Source organism: Oncorhynchus keta, chromosome 2 (assembly GCF_023373465.1).
Source record: "Oncorhynchus keta strain PuntledgeMale-10-30-2019 chromosome 2, Oket_V2, whole genome shotgun sequence".
In the NCBI taxonomy this organism is placed as follows: domain Eukaryota; kingdom Metazoa; phylum Chordata; class Actinopteri; order Salmoniformes; family Salmonidae; genus Oncorhynchus; species Oncorhynchus keta.
In genome coordinates this window covers 70,933,302-70,952,516 of record NC_068422.1, presented here as the reverse complement: position 1 = coordinate 70,952,516, position 19,215 = coordinate 70,933,302, and the positions used below count along the sequence as shown (strand labels likewise).

The 19,215-nt window shown below is 41.4% G+C and overlaps 1 protein-coding gene across 5 annotated transcripts; it reads right to left on the bottom strand.

Moving 5' to 3' along the window:
- Positions 1-1,450: 1,450 nt before the first annotated feature.
- On the bottom strand, positions 1,451-18,990 carry LOC118359651 (cell cycle progression protein 1-like). Of its 5 annotated transcripts, none has more exons than XM_052482022.1 (11): positions 18,845-18,990; positions 13,961-14,053; positions 12,170-12,284; positions 11,835-11,920; positions 11,533-11,734; positions 11,197-11,292; positions 8,786-9,109; positions 7,446-7,564; positions 4,317-4,442; positions 2,655-4,015; positions 1,451-2,557 (listed from the first exon to the last, which is right to left on the bottom strand). In XM_052482022.1, exons 2-11 carry the CDS (start codon positions 14,018-14,020, stop codon positions 2,368-2,370), a joined length of 2,679 nt encoding a protein of 892 aa, XP_052337982.1. In that variant the 5' UTR covers positions 14,021-14,053; positions 18,845-18,990; the 3' UTR covers positions 1,451-2,367. The 5 variants fall into 5 exon arrangements, with proteins under 5 accessions (XP_052337982.1, XP_035594155.1, XP_052337984.1 ...); XM_035738262.2 differs by lacking the exon at positions 18,845-18,990 and adding an exon at positions 16,823-16,977; XM_052482024.1 differs by lacking the exon at positions 18,845-18,990 and adding an exon at positions 16,823-16,946 and having other exon boundaries at positions 13,961-14,031.
- Between the last annotated feature and the right edge of the window lie 225 nt (positions 18,991-19,215).

Here is a 19,215-nt window from a genome sequence, read left to right as displayed (position 1 = left end):
TATAGTGAAGAAGAAACATGTCCTCTTGATAATGGTACACTACGGTCGTGGCCAAAAGTTTAGAGAATGACACAAATATTAATTTTCACAGTCTGCTGCCTCAGTTTGTATGATGGCAATTTGCATAAACTCCAGAATGCTATGAAGAGTGATCTGATGAATTGCAATTCATTGCAAGTCCCGCAGTTTCAGAATGCTTGAGTCTTTCAAATGACTAGTTGATAATGGATGTAATTACCAATGCACATCTAACACAGGCAGCCTAATCTGACGTGTTTTTGTTTATTCTTCTTCTCCTCAGGTGTATTTGGGGTCCATGTCAATGTCTTCACTGTGGCATTTCGTCTCATCAACTGCTTCCTGGTCCAGACCAGCTTTGTCCCGGATGAATACTGGCAGTCCCTCGAAAACACACATCTTATGGTTTTTGAATATTCTTGCAAAACATTTCTTGAAAGTTTAAGCAGTACCCTTCTAATAACCTTTTTTTGTGGACAATAGGCTGTGTATTCTGCTAAATCCTTAATAACTTCACCTATGCCTATTTGACATGGGAGTGGACAGCAGATATAAGGTCCCAGCCCTGTACACAAGTCTACTTCACCAGCGAGGCACACTGGATGTCATGGGTCCCCTCCAGACCCTGTGTTACAACAGTGATACTTCAACCCCTCCATTGCCTGAAGCCCTCTTTCTAATGCCCTATTACTCTACACCTTTCTACAGGTACAGGCCCATTTTTGTGGGCTTTTGCATGAGTAAGAACTGTGGCATGCTTATAGCTTCCGAGGCAGTGCAGTAAATATTCAATATACATTTTTGTTGTCACATCCACTGTCCAATTAAGATGCATTTCTTAGAATGTCCACCAGATCTCACAGGAGACAAGAGCTATGTCGATGAAGCTGAGAGATTCTTCGCTGATCCTCATCATTGGTTGACCTCATTTCCTTATAAGTCAATGCTACCAACACACCTGGTGTTCTTTGATGTTCTGAAGAAGGTTAGATACTCTGCATTTTGTAATTCAAGACTAATAGCTCCTTCACTGTTACAATCACTTTTATTATTATCTTTTTCTGTCCTCAGGAGATCTCTGCATTCTTGGAGGGGAATAGATTTATGAGAAGTACAGAAATATTCCACAGTCACGGTCCTGAAGGACGAGTTGGAAAAAGCATCCTAGTTTATCAAAGGCACTGAACAGAATGCAAATACATTTCTAAGAAGCACAAAGATTTTCCCTTACTCATGTATCTCAAGGACGAGTTTGAAGAATCATCCTAGTTTACAAAATGCACTGAACAGAACCATCGGGAAGTTAAATCAAAATGGATCTGCAATGTAAAGGAATAAATTATAATTAAAACTGAATAACAGATTTATCTTTTAAACATTGAAAATAATGCAACACCTAGCCAGACAGTCCACTTTGTTAGCAGAGAAGCAATCAATATTCACTTTTTTTATTTATTGGGAAGCTGCAATTCATTTTCAACAGCACATCAGTAAATGAAAAGGAAATAAAATCAGCCTTAATAAAACAAGCCATAGATGGAATGTTACTGAACAATTTAACGACAACACAGTTGCACTTTATCTCACCATTTTAAACAAATATGTAACGTAGCAGCAAATTATAGAAATCGACTGTGGAACCAGCTTGCATTCTTGCAAGTATTTCTCAGTGGTTTTGCTACTTTTTAAGTTTTACTGCACACAACAGTATCATTGTCAGCAATTGTTTCGGCCATCATCTCACAATTATCAATTTGTCACCTTATGACAATTTGGAATTGAAATTAAAGTGTATTTGTCAGCGCATAACTTCTCAATGCCACTGACAAAAATTGTATTTCTTTCCATTGTTGGATCCATCCAATTAATCATTATTCATTCACATTAGGCCTACATTTAGACAATTAAAATGGTAATAGATTTTTTTTTTTTAAACAAGGCCCAAAACTAAGAAATGTTGTGCAAATTAGTCAGTGATGGCTCTTAAAAAGAACATGAACATGTAACAGCTGACCTGATGACAATGAATGTGTACTACAGAGTTAGCTACTGTCAGATTTACTAAACATTCCCATGTTTCTTGCTGTTGTTAGTCATATTTATCATTGCAGCAATAATTTTCTTTGTGCGCATGAGATTAGATTGCAGTCAGATACACCACCATTGCTACTAACCTAAGGATTGCTTACACAACACAGGAAGCAAGGGGACATTCAGCAGCATTAAAAGAACATTGTGCAAAATCACAAAAACAGAAGAGAAAAGGCTTTCCATCAAACACATCCTAAATAGCCTTTGCAACTACAATATCAGCCATTATAAAAACAGATTCATTAGGTAAGATTATTCTCAATATTTGGGATCAAAGGGCATAGGACCCAACTCTATTTTTACATCAGCCATGTGTCTGTCTGTGTTCCGTCCTGCTCTGCTCCACTTCCTCTCTCTTTGTGACCGGGGCCGGGCCCTCTGATTGCGCTGCTGGTGCTTGGCTAGTCTTTCTTCTTTAGTATCCGTATTTGGCACTTCAAAGGGTCTACTGTGAGTTGGCGAAAAGAGATGTCAGAATATGGTAAAGCACAACATTCACAAGATCCGATTGAAAAAAAAAACAGTTATGAAAACTATAAACTTACCTTGACCCATAACGTTTTGAGTAGGTATCTCCAAAGAAGTGCCTGTAGACATACTCATCAAGATCTTCAAAGACGTCATCGTTGTGGCCATGGTACTCATCCATGTCCTCCAGGTAGTCTTCCACACCACTAACAAAGTCTGTGAACAGCATCTGATCATGGATGAAGACGCCGTTGTGAAAGAAATTTTTTATAAAGCTCTCCAGCTCAGTCCAGTGGTGGAAGTGGTCAACCTCCTGCTGGAGGTAGCTGTGAAGCAGCTGGTTGAACTCATCTGCTCTTATGGGGTCCATGGCTTTGTTGAAGAGGCTCATGGATTCTTGGTAGGCACAGTCGAAAACTCCAGAGCAACCTTTGGGCACTTCTCTTTGTTGTTGCTCAGCCTCTGGGTCCTCCTCAACTTTACCCCCTGACTTCCGGGTGTTACGGTGTGCCTGGAAAGAGTCATCAGTGGATTTACGAGGGTGACGATGCAGGGGCTTGTGGGTTCTGGGCTGCCATGGTTCCTCCTCTGAGTCCTTGTTTCCATGGTCTCTATGATGCTCCTGCTGCTCTGTCTTGGCTTCCTTCCTCTCATGAAACCTCCGATCGTGAGGCCGGTAAGTCTTGTCCATCATACGCGAAGCAGAGTCCTTGAAGTGGCGGAAGGTGGACTTCACAGAATCAGAGAACTTCCTCAGATTCTCCTTCACAGCCTCTTTGGCTTTCGTTATCTGCTCTTTGTGATGGTGCACAAACTCCTTGGTGGAGTTCTTCACCGCATCAAAAGTGTCTTTCACCTTCCCTATCACGCCATCCTTGGACCTCTTGACTTTGGCCTGCTTGTCTCCCTTGGCCCTCTCCTCTTTGGTTTCCACATAGAGCCTCTCCCAAAGGTCAGAGCGCTGCTGCTCAAAGCTCAGCTTCTTCTGCAACTCCATGAGCCGTGACTGCAGCTCCTCTGTCTCCGGGTCGACCTCTCCTCCAGCCCTGGTGTTGCGGCTGCTCAGCTGCTCCCTAAGCTGGTCAGTCACCCTCCGCTCATTATCCAGCTCCCTCCTCAGTGTCTGGGCCTCAGCCATCAGGGCCTCCCTCTGGCTCAGGAAGCTGCGGAGGCGCTGAGTCTCCTCCTCCAGGTGGTCCTTCAGCCTCTGGTTCTCAGAGAGTATGGAGTCGGCCCCGGCCCCAGTCTCCTCCAGTTCTCGTATTTGGGAGCGCAGGTTCCTCAGCTCCTCCTGAAGGGTGGACAGGGACTCCTCCTCACGCTCCAGGGAGCTCTTCAGCAGCTGGTTCTCCACCATCAGGTGACTCTGCTTAGACTCAATCTTAACCCTCTCCTCGCCAGTCTGCTTCAGTTTCACGACCAAGTCTTCTTTCTGGGCCTTGTTTCAAAACAAAAATACATAATTTGTTATGCATCCACAAATGAGTATTAGCAAAACACTTAACATATGAACAACAAGGGGAACAGTTAGTCCTCAAATTAATAATGAAGATGGTTAACAGTGAAACAATGACAAAATACAATTTCTTCAGTCAGACGAATAAATGACAAATCAATTAATGGTGAATTTTGTTGCAGCATTTGAATCTTTATCATTAGATATTAGTCACCCTTAAATTTATATGGAAAGACCCACCACTAGTGTTACATTTGAACCGTAACCTGTACTTGCATGTTACCTGTAGCTGGGCCTGTTTGGATCTGAGATCCTGGTTCTCTTTAGTAAGCTTGTCCATAATCCCTGTGAGGGACAGCATCATGTCACTCTTGTCCTTTAGATCTTCTCTCAGACTCTTAACCACATCCTAAACGTGCGGAAACAGCATCACCAAAGTGAGCAAATGCATTGCTATAAAATGAGAATACACTTAAGCTTCATCTCACTCTACAGTTAAGTGGAGTGTCAAATGGTTCTCAAGGGGGCAAAAAGCGATCAAAAACAAATCGTAGAAAATCCAATTTGTAGAGAATAGTCACGTAACATGAAGAGTTTAAATGTGAAATCACAAATATAGCTGCGAGAAGCAATATGAACGTGGTCACAGGATGAAAAAGGAGAAAATATCAGTTGGATAACAAAGAAAGTTCCTACATGATAAAGTGCTATCTTCCTTTATGTGCAATCACTGAAAGCATTGAGAAGAAGATTTCAATCATTTTTATCATTAGCATATGTGCATCTTTTGGTACAGTGTGGCCATATTTGAATGCAGAGAAAAAACAACTATTAAAAGCCTTAAGTCTAAATACAAAATCTGGAGTGCATCTGATGTATGGTTCATGAGGAGAATATGCCTGCAGATGATTTTGAGCATTAGCATTACATGACTTGAGATATCAAAACCAAATTCAGTGTGGTTCATCTTAGGGATGTCCATGATAGCGATGAAAAATTTCAAGTTGCTAGACCACTATGGAGTATATTTACACTGGTTTAAATGGACACATAATCCGATTTTGACCAATCCCTTCGTCTTTCTCAAAGTAATTTAAGACATGTACCATGGGCTTACTTTCCAGATTTGGTGTAATTTGGTCCTATGGTTCAGTATTTTAAACCTATTTTAGCATATACGCATCTACTGGTATAGTGTGGCCATCTTTGAATGCAATGTTTATTTACTCTTTAGGGACTATTTTGAGAGATCACATTTGGAGTGAATCTGACTTTTAGTCCATGAGATTTATGACTATTTAAGCATTAGCTTTAAAGAGTCAAAAGTTAATTGTTAAGTTTCCTTATTTTTTGAAGATATCAATGCCAAACTTAACATGGTTCATCATGGTAATGTCTGATGACCCTAAAGTTAAGTTGATAGGCGATTTTGAAGTGGATTTACAAAGGATTTAAATGGACACGTAAAATCTGATTATCAATAACTCAGCCATCTTGTAACCAATCCCTTATCTTTTCTCATACTAAGTTAAGAGATGTACTTTTTATGGCTGCAGGGGCCGTATTGAGTAGCTTGGATGAAAAGGTGCCCATTGTAAACGGCCAGCTCCTCAGTCTCAGTTGCTAATATATGCATATTATTATTAGTATTGGATAGAAAACACTCTAAAGTTTCCAAAACTGTCAAAATATTGTCTGTGAGTATAACAGAACTGATATTAGAGGCAAAACCCTGAGGAAAATCAAAACAGGAAGTAGCTTCTATTTTGAAAACTCCATGTTCCATAACCTCCCTTTGCTGGATTTAAAGGGATATGAACCAGATTCCTTTTCCTACCGCTTCCTCAAGGTGTCAGTCTTCAGACAAAGTTTCAGGCTTTTATTTTGAAAAATGAGCCAGAACTATAACATCGCATCAAGTGGTCACATGAGTTTTGCTCACGCAACAGAGTTTGGATAGGTATTGCTTTTCCCTCTCCTACTGTGAAAGACATTTGCGGTTGATATATTATCGATTATATATTTTTAAAACAACCCGAGGATTGATTATAAAAAATGTTTGACATGTTTCTGTGGACATTATGGAAACGATTTGGAATTTGTCTGCTTCGTCGTGACCACTCTTTCCTGTGGATTTCTGAACATAACGCGCCAAACAAACGGATGTATTTTGGATATAAAAATAATCTTTATGGAACAAAAGGAACATTTGTTGTGTAACTGGGAGTCTCGTGAGTGAAAACATCCGAAGATCAAAGGTAAACGATTAATTTGATTGTTTTTCTGATTTTCGTGACCAAGCTACCTGATGCTAAGTGTACGTAATGTTTTGTTGTGTGATCGATAAACTTAACACAAACGCTTGGATTGCTTTCGCTGTAAAGCACAATTTCAAAATCTGACACGACTGGTAGATTAACAAAAGGCTAAGCTGTGTTTTCCTATATTGCACTTGTGATTTCATGAATATAAATATTTTTAGTAATATTTATTGAATGTAGCGCTATGCTATTCAGCAGTTGTTGATGACACTTATCCCGTTAGTGGGATTGCAGCCATAACAAGTTAACACTGCCACCTTTAGGCCAATCGGGGCAATTATTTTTGTCTAAGTTAACCATGGCCTCTAATTTCATGGTGCCAAAAGTTACCAATCAAATCTTAAGTTATTTGACCAGGTCAAGAAAAAAGAATCGAAGCATAACAATAGATTTCAGTGTCACTGTGAAGCCCTAAATATAAACCACAAAAACAAGGATAGACTACACAGTATAATATAGGGGGCTTGCAATGCATTTCAATACAAGGACCTCATTGCCTAAAGAAACATTTTGCTACTGTATGTCATATCAAAAACTATTTGAGATCAGTGGAAAAGGTAACAAAGCTAGATGGTGTTTGACCACTTCCTTTGAGGCATAATTTGCTAATTCATTAATTAAAACATCCTTCCGTGTGGTGGGTGGTGAAGATGCATTGTTTTGTGAGCAAATTGCTCTCTGGAAGGAGCAATAGTGTGCTTTAGTTGGGGCATAAGCATACTTACCACAGAAGTTAGATTTTCTCGACAAATAATAGTGAAATGAGTGCTCACTGAGCATTGCTGTAAAAGTTGTGGATAGATCAATTTAATATTGAAACGCTTAAAAGTTATTCCTAAAATATGATACTGATAGTTCCAAATGTGACATTAGGACTACTGCCACTTTAATGCCTGAAATCTGCATGTGTTCTGTCAAAATAATGAGAGAATTCTATAGCTGAAACAAAGTTCACCAAAGAAAAAAGAAAAACCCATTTCTAAGACAGGAAAATAACATGTATTTTGTTTTATTATGCTAATTTATTTGAGAAGGATAGAGGGAGGTGGCTTATGATACCTAAGTGTATGCATGAAGAACTCTTTACAGACCTTATTGATGACATTGGGTCCTTTATGACACTGAGGCTGCAGAGCTCTCAAATTACTAAGGTCGTTCACTCCACAGATCTTCTCCACAATCTTCTGCCTGTCCTGAACCTGTACTGTGCCTGTGTTAGAATGAAATATTAGGCATTCCCTTCATTTTCTGTAAGCATAGGCATGATTCACCAGATGATAATACACATTCAAGAATAGTAACACAGAAGCAGAAAAAGTCGTGGGAAATGTCCACGTCATGTTAGGTGCAATAAAAAGGGTTCCCACTCTTGGACAAACAAACATTTCAAGGCTTATCCATGCAGCCCAATTAGTTTCCAAGATTCAAAACTATTTGGTGACATTGATCAGCAGTGGCAAAATGAACTCAATAACATAAATTTGTTATTGTGTGTATTGTTGACTTATGACCACACTCGCTGGCAAATTAGAAAACCCCCGACATTCCATGTGTGGGGTGTAGGTGTTGGAATTCCCTGACCCTTGGGAAATTAGGAACCCATTGTTACCTCACCAAAGATGATGGCACAAGAAAGTAATATACTACCACACATAAAAACAGAAAATAAATGGACTTACATTAAACAAGTGTCCCATCATGAGCATCTGGTTTGTAGTCAACTCACAAAATGTGGCACACCTCTGATTATGTTTATCAGTCATACTCAGAATGTCACCTTTCAGCCAGCTCTGAGCTTCCAATAACATTGGAAAACTGATTGCTTATTGACCACAACCCAGATACTGTATTACATTTTTACATTTGAACCATTTAGCAGACACGCTCATCCAGAGTGACTTACAGGAGCAATCCGGGTTAAGTGCCTTGCTCAAGGGCACATCGACCCTCTTAACCACTAGGCTACCTGCCACCCTAAGACTAAATGATTTGTTTCTACACATAAAACATTCTGATGAGGATGGATTCAAGAAGTCAACAGAAGCACTGTAATTCTCTTTTCACTATCTTAATAGGATGTGTATCCTTTCAATATGATCAAATATATCTATGTAGGCACTAGACATGCTTTGCATAATCCCACTAAACACACAGGTTTAGTTTGTGCTATTCAAAACTACGATGCGGTGATGACACATAACATTCACATGACGTTATCATGACTTATACACCTAAGCAAGCTGAGTTAATTACCCTCATACCATCCACTCCATACTGTACCTTCAAATTTTCCTAGAACACAAAACCAACAAGTTAAAACTGCTAAAACAGCCCTACTCGTGAATTCCTTTTACCAATGATTCCATACTTATAATAAGCAACATTGAAATTCTTCATCACATATTTACCAATACTTTCCCATGATGCTTACCATAGAAGTGACCAATGCCCATGCTGATGGCGATGATGAGGGCTAGTATGATACATTTGTTAAGGGTGCTGCTGACATGGCCTTGAGGTGGGGGTGCAACGCGAGGTTCCTGCTGCACCTCCTCCTGTACCTCCTTCTGCTCCTCCTCTAGAGTCTCCTCTCGGTCAATGTGGCCAGACTCCTGCACCTCCTCTCCAGGCTCAGCCACAGAGCTAGTGGTGCTCTTCCTCACCCTGCGCCTCCGCACTACTGGGGTGACCTGCTCTCCTCCCTCATCCTCACTGCTGCTGGAGTCTGCAACCACAGGCTGCTCTGCAGGGAAAACTGCAACATACACACACCCACACAAAGAATCATTAGTGCACTGAACCATAATTACAAGGTAGACATGTAGGTTGACAAGCTTGTAAATCATGCTTATGCTGCTAAAATCATTAACAGCACATTGCTGCTTAAAATATATTGTTTTAATTGCCCTCATTGATCTAGTAGCAATATATCATATATATATAGTGGTTCTGTAGCTCAGTTGGTAGAGCATGGCGCTTGTAACGCCAGGGTAGTGGGTTCGATTCCCGGGACCACCCATACGTAGAATGTATGCACACATGACTGTAAGTCGCTTTGGATAAAAGCGTCTGCGAAATGGCATATATTATTTTATTTATTTATATCATGTCTCCATTCAATTCTAATTAAAGAGACTGCCCCTAAAAAGCTACTTCTCATTTTGAAAACGGCCTATGTGGCATCGATATGAGTCAGAAGCAGTTATTCTACTATCAAAATTGACTAAAGTGTAAATGGGATAATTTTGGTCATAAAGTCAGTCTCGTCCAAAACAATGATTTGCGAGATGGAAAAAAATGTATGAGTACCATAACTGTTTTCCTTGGGTTGGGTATATTTCAATCCTGCCCACAGTTGGCAGCACCAAGTAATCATCAGTTCAGTGCTCAGCTGCAGGCGACCCCATCGTAATGCCCATGGTCAATTTGGTTTGACATGTGACATCTCTATGGGGCTATTTATGGACCATCAGTAAATTACACAATGTACATGGGACAATATTTTAAAATGTCAATAGCTCCAAATGTACTTAATTAAAAACCTCAAACCTGCAATAAATTGTGGAAATTAACATATTGAAAGCGTTGAATGAGACAACTTATTGATGTGAAACATCAAAATATTTTCCCATTTACAGTAATGTATTGATGGCCCCTAACTTGCCCTAGAGATAATCTATTCAATGTCAAACCAACTTTGCCACAGCGGCACACCAGAGGGTGAAGCTAATTGGCTAAATAAGTTGGCTAGCACTAACTAGCCTAGGCGACATCAAGACAAGACCTGGTTAGACGTTCAAGTTATATTCACTCTGCCAAAACAGTACACAAACACTTGCCACGTGTGAACACACACACACACACACACACACACACACACACACACACACACACTAAACCACACCCCCTCAAGACAACTCTTATTTGGCTTTGGTCATGGCTGCAGCATTTCTCAATGACCAAGTCGAAAAACTAAACCAAAATCAGGAAGTTCAGCCCCCCTTTAAAGCCTATACATAGTTTTTTTTTTGTAAAGCAGGGCTCTCCAACCCTGTTCCGGGAGAGCTACAGTCCTGTAGGTTCTCAGTCTAGCACACCTGATTCTAACAATTAGCTGGTTTAAAAACCAGGTGAGTTACAACTGAGATTGGCACAAAAACCTACAGGAGGGTAGCTCTCCAGAAACAGGGTTGGAGACCCCTGTTGTAAAGCTAGGCTTCATGACATTGGTGCACATTCAACTGGGGAAACAAAAAGAATGCTTTAGTCTTCCAGAGGAAATGCCAAACCTGTGAAATGGACCCACATTGCTGTGAAAATGTGCTTATGTTTTGCTTAACAATAACCATTGATTGCAAAATCTGATTAAAGACATCCCTCTGGTAATAGGAGCAACATGTAAACAACATGCCTCAGTATCAAGTTTAATCTAGGTTACATGATCACAGAGGTGACCCCTAGCCTAAAGTTTAAAGAGAAATACAGGAGATCCAGACTAACAACTAATCTGATATACAATTTTTCTGAAATAAAATGTATTATAGGCTGAGCTAATTATACATCAGGTATATCAGTCAAACCAATGACATTTAGGCAAATCATCACTGGGGCAACTTCCAGTTGTTAAGCCTAAAAAACACACATCATGCAGAAATACCACGCAAGTGTTTCCTTTCACACATTTAGTGGCAGTTGCAAACACCCTTCAAAAGAAGCAGAACTTGTTTACATCATCGGACAGAATTTGCCCTGACAACAGCTTATCAGGTTTAGACCTGCTACACTGCGTTGAGCAAGACAAGCAGCACACTATCATATTCACACCAGTCCAGTTTATACCACCTGAGAGAGGACAGCTGCCAGACATCTGCCCTTTCAGTTGGCAGCCCAAGTCCCACAGACTCTGTGGAAGCTTCCAGTGGCCCATCATCAGCCTGGCTTTAGGACAAGGGGAAGGGATAGGAAGGAGTGCTTTGTTGGTTTCTTCTGTTTGTCATCATGCCCTATCTGTTCTCTTATCCACTTAAGTTGCTTGATCATCACCAGACCATCAAACCTTGCATGGAAACATCTCTAACTTTGAACTGCAAAGAAATACAAATGTATCTAAATTCTCCAATTTACCTCATACTGGAATTCATTGAAACATCCCCTAAAGGGTGTGTTGGTTTGCCCTACCAGTCTCTGCTGCACTGAAGGTGTACTGGCTGCTGGAGGAGGTGCCCAGGTAGAGCTCCTCACTGACTGCTCCCTCTTCCACCGCCTGCTCATCCCAAGGCCCGAGCTCAGTCTCCCTAGTGTCCCCCAGAGTCACAATGTCAGAGTGGTCACTGGAGGAGCACAGAGTCACTTGCTCGTCCCCGGCCACCTCACCTCCAGCCTGCAGAGGATATTCCACATGGTTGGCATAGGGACTGGAAACATAGCGACGTGGGAATCATACAAATACAGCTGAAGAATGTTTTGTTTTTATCCCTCACCTCAGAAGCAAACAATATCTCATCTAAGGTTTCTTCTTTTAGAGTGGCATTAAGAGATGACTCACCCCTCTCCTCAGTGAACTCAGCTGAAACACATTGAGAAGACATTTAAAATTTGAAGAAAAGTTGAGTGCACGCCATCTACTGTGAGCACATAACATCTCAATACAGCTATAAATGTGTTTCATTACAGATGGTTAAACCAAATTATGTAGTTTTTCTGATACATGTATATTACAATGTTGAAACAGTTTAACCCAGTCATCGATAGTTTTTCTTGTAATAGGCCTAGATATTTCATTTGTCATAACAAGGCATATAGTAACTCCTCCTACCAGAGAGAGCGGTGAGTTGGTCCTGCAGCAGCTCTGGCTCCAGCACTACGCTCTCTGGGAGATCAGATCCACATTCCAGGCCGTTCTCTGGCCCCAGGGCCTCAATATCTGAACCCTTAGAAACAAACCTATTATATTAGCCTACCACATTTTAGACAACCCGACATGAAGGCATACTATGATCTCCAGTTCACAGCATTAACCCTCAGACTTTCAAATTAATCTAGACAGTCGGCATAATGGCATTGACTGCCATAAAGGCACTCAAGAAGTAACTAGATGACATGAAACTTTAAATTAGTCAGTCACTGTAACAGTCATATCCATAGGCCAGTCCCATTAGAGTGCACTGAGGAATTTCGAGGCCTCTGGTTCCTAGTAGAGGTCAACCGATTGTGATTTTTCAATGCCGATACCGATTATTGGAGAACCAAAAAAGCCGATACCGATTGTGTCGGACAATTTTTATTTATCTATTTGTAATCATGACAATTAAACAATACTGAATTAACACTTATTTTAACTTAATATAACACATCAATAAAATCAATTTAGCCTCAAGTAAATAATGAAACATGTTCAATTTGGTTTAAATAATGCAAAAACAAAGTGTTGGAGAAGAAAGTAAAAGTGCAATATGTGCTATGTAAGAAAGCTAACGTTTCAGTTCCTTGCTCAGAACATATGAAAGCTGGTGGTTCCTTTTACCATGAGTCTTCAATATTCCCAGGTAAGAAGTTTTAGGTTGAAGTTATTATAGGAATTATAGGACTATCTCCCTCTATACCATTTGTATTTCATTAACCTTTGACTATTAGATGTTCTTATAGGCACTTTAGTATTGCCAGTGTAACAGTATAGCTTCCGCCTCTCTCCAAGCCCCTCCCTGGGCTCGAACCAGCAACACAACGACAACAGCCACCATCGAAGCAGCGTTACCCATGCAGAGCAAGGGGAACAACTACTAGAAGGCTCAGAGCGGGTGATGTTTGAAACGCTATTAGCGTGCTCTAACTAGCTAGTCATTTCACTTCGGTTACACCAGCCTCATCTCGGGAGTTGATAGGCTTGAAGTCATAAACAGCATAATGCTTGACGCACAACGCAGAGCTGGTGGCAAAACGCACAAAAGTGCTGTTTGAATTCATGTTTACGCACCTGCTTCTGCCTACCACCGCTCAGTCAGATACTTGTATGCTTGTATGCTCAGTCAGATTATATGCAACGCAGGACACACTAGATAATATCTAGTCACATCATCAACCATGTGTAGTTAACTAGTGATTATGATTGATTGTTTTTTTATAAGATTAATATAATGCTAGCTAGCAACTTACCTTGGCTTACTGCCTTCGTGTAACAGGCAGTCTCCTTGTGGAGTGCAACGAGAGAGGCAGGTCGTTATTGCGTTGGACTAGTTAACTGTAAGGTTGCAAGGTTGCATCCCCCAAGCTGACATGGAGAAAATCTGTCATTCTGCCCCTGAACGAGGCAGTTAACCCACCGTTCCTAGGCAGTCATTGAAAATAAGAATGTGTTCTTAACTGACTTGCCTAATTAAATAAAAGGTACAACATTTTTTTGGAAAATAGGCAAATCAGCACCCAAAAATACTGATTTCCGATTGTTATGAAAACTTGAAATCGGCCCTAATTAATCGCCCATTCTGATTAATCGATCGACCTCTAGTTCCTAGTACTGGACTATTGGTCCTAAAAGGGTTAGCTGAGGTGCTCAGGCTGATGGGGAATCAAATAAGGACCCAGGTAGAGTCAGAAAGACTTGACTTACTTCATTACTTATGATAGTCCACCCACAGGAGGACTCTGTGTCACTTGAGCTCTCTGACATGGCTCCGCCAGCTGGTAAAAACAATGGAGCACACTGTAAAAAAATACATTAGGAGTTTTTATTTTTTGCACAAGAGGAACATTTGAATACTCAAATGCAAAATGTATCATTCTGCATAAAACCACAGTTCACTGATATGACATTGAGATAAGACAGTTCACAACAACGGGACACAGACATTGTAGCATAATGCATGCCTCATTGACAGGGCAATGTCTAGCTCTCAAAAACCATTCATCTCCATATGGAGGGTTTTCAGCCATTACATTCGCTCACATTTGGATCCATGTCAACTACAATTTTGACATTGTGTTTTAACGTTTAGAAATGTCAATCACAACTTTCAAAACGGTTTTCTAAACATATGCCCCTCATCTTTCATGTCAGCGAGAACATTTTTCAAATAAAAAAGATACACTTACTGTAGCAGTTGTGCACAGATTCATACACTGTATGTGCCTCCAGTTCACAAACTACCTTTCCTCTCTAGTTAGCTTACACCAAAGATTATGGATATACTGACAATACATGCGTCTCCCTAACAATGGGAGCAGTTGTCCACAAAGCGGCAAGACGGGCTGTCTAGCTTCTATCTGTTCTTTGGGTTGGTGGATACATCTCATTATTATAATACTTTTTTGAATATTCGATGAGGGTTGTTGACTGTAACCACCTGTATTCAATAGAGAGAGATGCTATGCTACTAGCCTCATGCCATGACTATGCATAGCCATCTCGAGACAACTCGGATAAAAAGTGTTTTTTCTCAAAGTTGCCAGTGTTGTGTCAAAAAAATCCCCCTGCCAGAATCTCCCCTTCTAATTTCCTTAATTTTGTGGCTAGAGTCAAATACTTTCTATAGAACAAACTTCAAGTCAGGATAGGCAACCGAAATTAATCATTAATGTGTGTGTTATATTAAACAGTCAAATGTTGGCAAGCAATAAACATTTCAGAACAACTATGGCTGAATTATTATCCTTACACTTTCAAAAATACTAGTTGAATAGGCCATGGGAGATATGACGAATTTTGGCAAAGAGATGTATTTTTAGAATAATACAAATTAGTAGCGGATTTAGGTACGGGCGACATGGGCAGCCGCCCAGGGCGGCACGCCCCGTGCCGGCGGGGGCTGAAGAGTGGGTTCGGCCAGGGCGCCGTACAAGCTAGAACCGCCACATACACTTGAAAACTGCAGACAAAAATGCTTTCTGCTACTAAGATCAGTGAAATGTAGGCTAAATTGACAACGGCGTGGAGAGCAGAAATCTCAATGAGAACAAGCCGCAGCAATGAAGAACCCGAAGGGGGAAGTTTTTATTTAACCAGGCAAGTCAGTTAAGAACAATTTCTTATTTTCAATGACGGCCTAGGAACAGTGGGTTAACTGCCTGTTCAGGGGCAGAATGACAGATTTGTACCGTGTCAGCTCAGGGGTTTGAACTTGCAGTTCCGGTTATTAGTCCAACACTCTAACTAGGCTACCCTGCTGCCTCAAGTTTTCTGCCAGGAGGGAGATTTTCGGCACAACACCTGGTTATCCACGTGTCCTACTTATATCAGTACACTTAACAACTTATGCTTATATTCGAGAAAATAAGACATTAGTTTATTTGTTGACCAAATTCGACAGTCATTATAAAAACTCATTGCTTGGTGAAAAAAACACCACCTAAAGGAGGGAGACTGATTTTCTGCCGAGTTGGACATCTCTCTTCCTCTCTGCTAGCACACACACAGGTGTTCTCAACACACTAGACAGCAGGTGGCGAATTATGTCTTCCGTAAACAAGCGCTCGAACGTGGAGATATGGCTGTGTGGGAACACTAACCCTATAAAAGGTGTGTAGTAATTTACCTTTTGTTTAAAATAAATAATGTTTCACTGATATGAAATATAAGTTGCTTATATTTCCAATACAGTACCGCAAGCGATGCGTGTTCATGTTTAGAGTAAGCGTCCGGGCACTTAACACAACTCCCCGGGTCAGAAGATACTATCGTCAATAGGCGCTAAAGTTGTTTGCGTCTATGAATGGTAGGGGATGTCATGTGACCCCCCTTTGTTGGTGAATGATCGCACCAATGCCCCACTTTTTGGGATATCGAAAACTGTTTGTTTCTCTGTATAGGCATAATATTTTTGCAGCAGAACATGATAGAGGTTATACAGCTTTCAGAGTACCCAGTAGTGGTTGTGTAGAATGTGGATTGTCGGGGGCAAATGTCAACCCCACCACAACAACAACAACATTTTGGAATACTGTTACTTTACCACCTAACTGGTTTACTGGTGAAGGAAAACGAAGCCAAGTGAGTATTGTTGATATTATTTCAACAAACCGAGTTTGGTGTACACGGTTCAATGTATGGGGGGGGCCTTCGTAGCTGCACTGTGCAGGATTGCAATGCTGCGATGCCGCCAGCTAGCTAGCCAACTACAGTTAGCACACGAGGAGTCCAATCCGCAATCGATTATTCAACAAATGGATGTCTGAATATATATATATATATATATATAACGTTACATATGTAGCTATGTAACGTTATTATATTCACAATTATCATAAGAATTGACACAATCAGGTGAAAATGCGAACTGAGGGGTGTTTTCTGCAAACAGCTGCTAGATAAGCTGTTTAAATGTCAGTCTCTTGCTACCTAACAGTAATAGCTAGCCACTCGCACAGTTAGCTACTAGTACGCGTTAGTTTCTAACTTATCCTACTCTGTAACGACAAGTAGTATGACTTACAAACCACTCTAACCTGACAAAACAACAGACAGTAATATCATTACCCAGTAAATTTCCAACGTAGAAAGTACGTATTTCTGCAAACGATTCTTGATATTTCAGTCACAATTGCGCTCTCACAGCTTCATCGATTTCAATTCAACAACAACACAATCAGCGTCTCGTCAGCAACACTAAAAATAGTACTTCCGGATCACAGAATTTCGAAAACGTTCTAAATAAAAGTATCCCATGTAATTGTAGAAGCGTGTCAATAACCTGTATTTATTCATGATAAATGAAAAATAACTGTTTAAACATTAACAATGAAGGAGGCAGGCAGCAGGGTAAGGTCAAGGAGGAGAGAAGGGGGCGGGCAGCAGGGTAAGGTCAAAGAGGAGAGAAGGGGGCAGGCAGCAGGGTAAGGTCAAGGAGGAGAGAAGGGGGCGGGCAGCAGGGTAAGGTCAAAGAGGAGAGAAGGGGGCGGGCAGCAGGGTAAGGTCAAAGAGGAGAGAAGGGGCGGGCAGCAGGGTAAGGTCAAGGAGGAGAGAAGGGGGCGGGCAGCAGGGTAAGGTCAAGGAGGAGAGAAGGGGGCAAGCAGCAGGGTAAGGTCAGGGGAGAAGGGGGCAAGCAGCAGGGTAAGGTCAGGTGGAGAAGGGGGCAAGCAACAGGGTAAGGTCAGGGGGAGAAGGGGGCAAGCAGCAGGGTAAGGTCAGGTGGAGAAGGGGGCAAGCAGCAGGGTAAGGTCAGGGGGAGAAGGGGGCAAGCAGCAGGGTAAAGTCAGGGGGAGAAGGGGGCAAGCAGCAGGGTAAGGTCAGGTGGAGAAGGGGGCAAGCAACAGGGTAAGGTCAGGGGAGAAGGGGGCAAGCAGCAGGGTAAGGTCAGGTGGAGAAGGGGGCAAGCAGCAGGGTAAGGTCAGGGGACAGGCAGCAGGGCATTGATTGATCCTGCTCCAGAGTACAGGCCTCAGTGTAACGCTCATTCCTTCGACGATAAACGTGAATCTGACCATCCCCCCCTGGTGAGACAAAACCGCGACTCGTCAGTGAAGAGCACTTTTTGACAGTCCTGTCTGGTCCAGCGACAGTGGGTTTGTGCCCATAGGCGACATTGTTGCCGGTGATGTCTGGTGAGGACCTGCCTTACAACAGGCCTCCAAGCCCTCAGTCCAGCCTCTCTCAGCCTATTGCGGACAGTCTGAGCACTAATGGAGGGATTGTACGTTCCTGGTGTAACTCGGGCAGTTGTTTTTTCAATCCTGTACCTGTCCCGCAGGTGGGATGTTCGGATGTGCTGATCCTGTGCAGGTGTTGTTACACGTGGTCTGCCACTGCGAGGACGATCAGCTGTCCGTCCTGTCTCCCTGTAGCGCTGTCTCTTAGGCGTCTCGCAGTACGGACGTTGCAATTTATTGTCCTAGCCACATCTGCAGTCCTCATGCCTCCTTGCAGCACGTTCAAGCAGATGAGCAGGGACCCTGGGCATCTTTCTTTTGGTGTTTTCCAGAGTCAGTAGAAAGGCCTCTTTAGTGTCCTACATTTTCAAAACTGTGACCTTAATTGCCAACCACCTGTAAGCTGTTAGTGTCTTAATGACCATTCCACAGGTGCATGTTCTTAAAGTGTTTATGGTTCATTGAACAAGCATGGGAAACAGTGTTTAAACCCTTTACAATGAAGATAGATCTGTGAAGTTATTTTTGGATTTTTATTAACTTTGAAAGACCGGGTCCTGAAAAGGGGAAACTTATTTTTTTGCTGAGTTCAGGATAAGCCACGAGGCTTTAAGCCACTAAAGGGTGCTACTAAGACAAGACACGAGGCTATAAGCCACAAGGCCATATAATAATCCAGGAATACAATTTAAACAAACTGGAAATAAATTGAAACCTTGATAGGATCTGTAAGAACCAAGAAAAAACATAGAACCAGTCCTATACAATTACATATTAAAACATATTCTTTATCTTATATAGAGTAGTAATTCTCTTTAGTTCAGATTTTCCCTGATGTAGTTATGATAACAATTTTACATGATACACTATGGCTATGCAAAGCTGAAAAAAAAATCATACAGATAGCGTTTACCTCAGACTTTTGTTTTGAAGGAATAACTTGAAAACTGGAAGTCTTAATGCTGCCACCGGGACGCGAATTTTGCTGTCAATGACGCTAATAACAACAGACCTTTGCGAAGCTGAAGAACGTGTAACGTAATGAGGGGTAAAGTTTAGTTTTAATTATGAGTTTGCGTGAAGTGAGCACGTCGTTTGCCAAAGTTGGAAACTACAGCTCCCAGTATACTATGGTCTCTGGATCACGTGATTGATCAACTGAGAAATATATGGGTAGATGTAAACCAACATACTCAACTCATGATTTTAGTCTACTGCGATGATTATATGTCAGTGGGTTGTCTTTATTCAATACGCCCAACTTTATGTAAGGTTTGTATAATA

What these genes read in the sequence shown, in the direction of transcription:
- LOC118359651 (XM_052482022.1), bottom strand. Translation starts at nt 14,020, where the DNA reads ATGTCAGAGAGCTCAAGTGACACAGAGTCCTCCTGTGGGTGGACTATC. An exon ending in CCAACTCACCGCTCTCTCTG is followed by an intron (nt 11,921 to 12,169) that starts GTAGGAGGAGTT and finishes AATGTGTTTCAG; the next exon opens with CTGAGTTCACTGAGGAGAGG. An exon ending in TGGCAGCTGTCCTCTCTCAG is followed by an intron (nt 9,110 to 11,196) that starts GTGGTATAAACT and finishes TGTATGTTGCAG; the next exon opens with TTTTCCCTGCAGAGCAGCCT.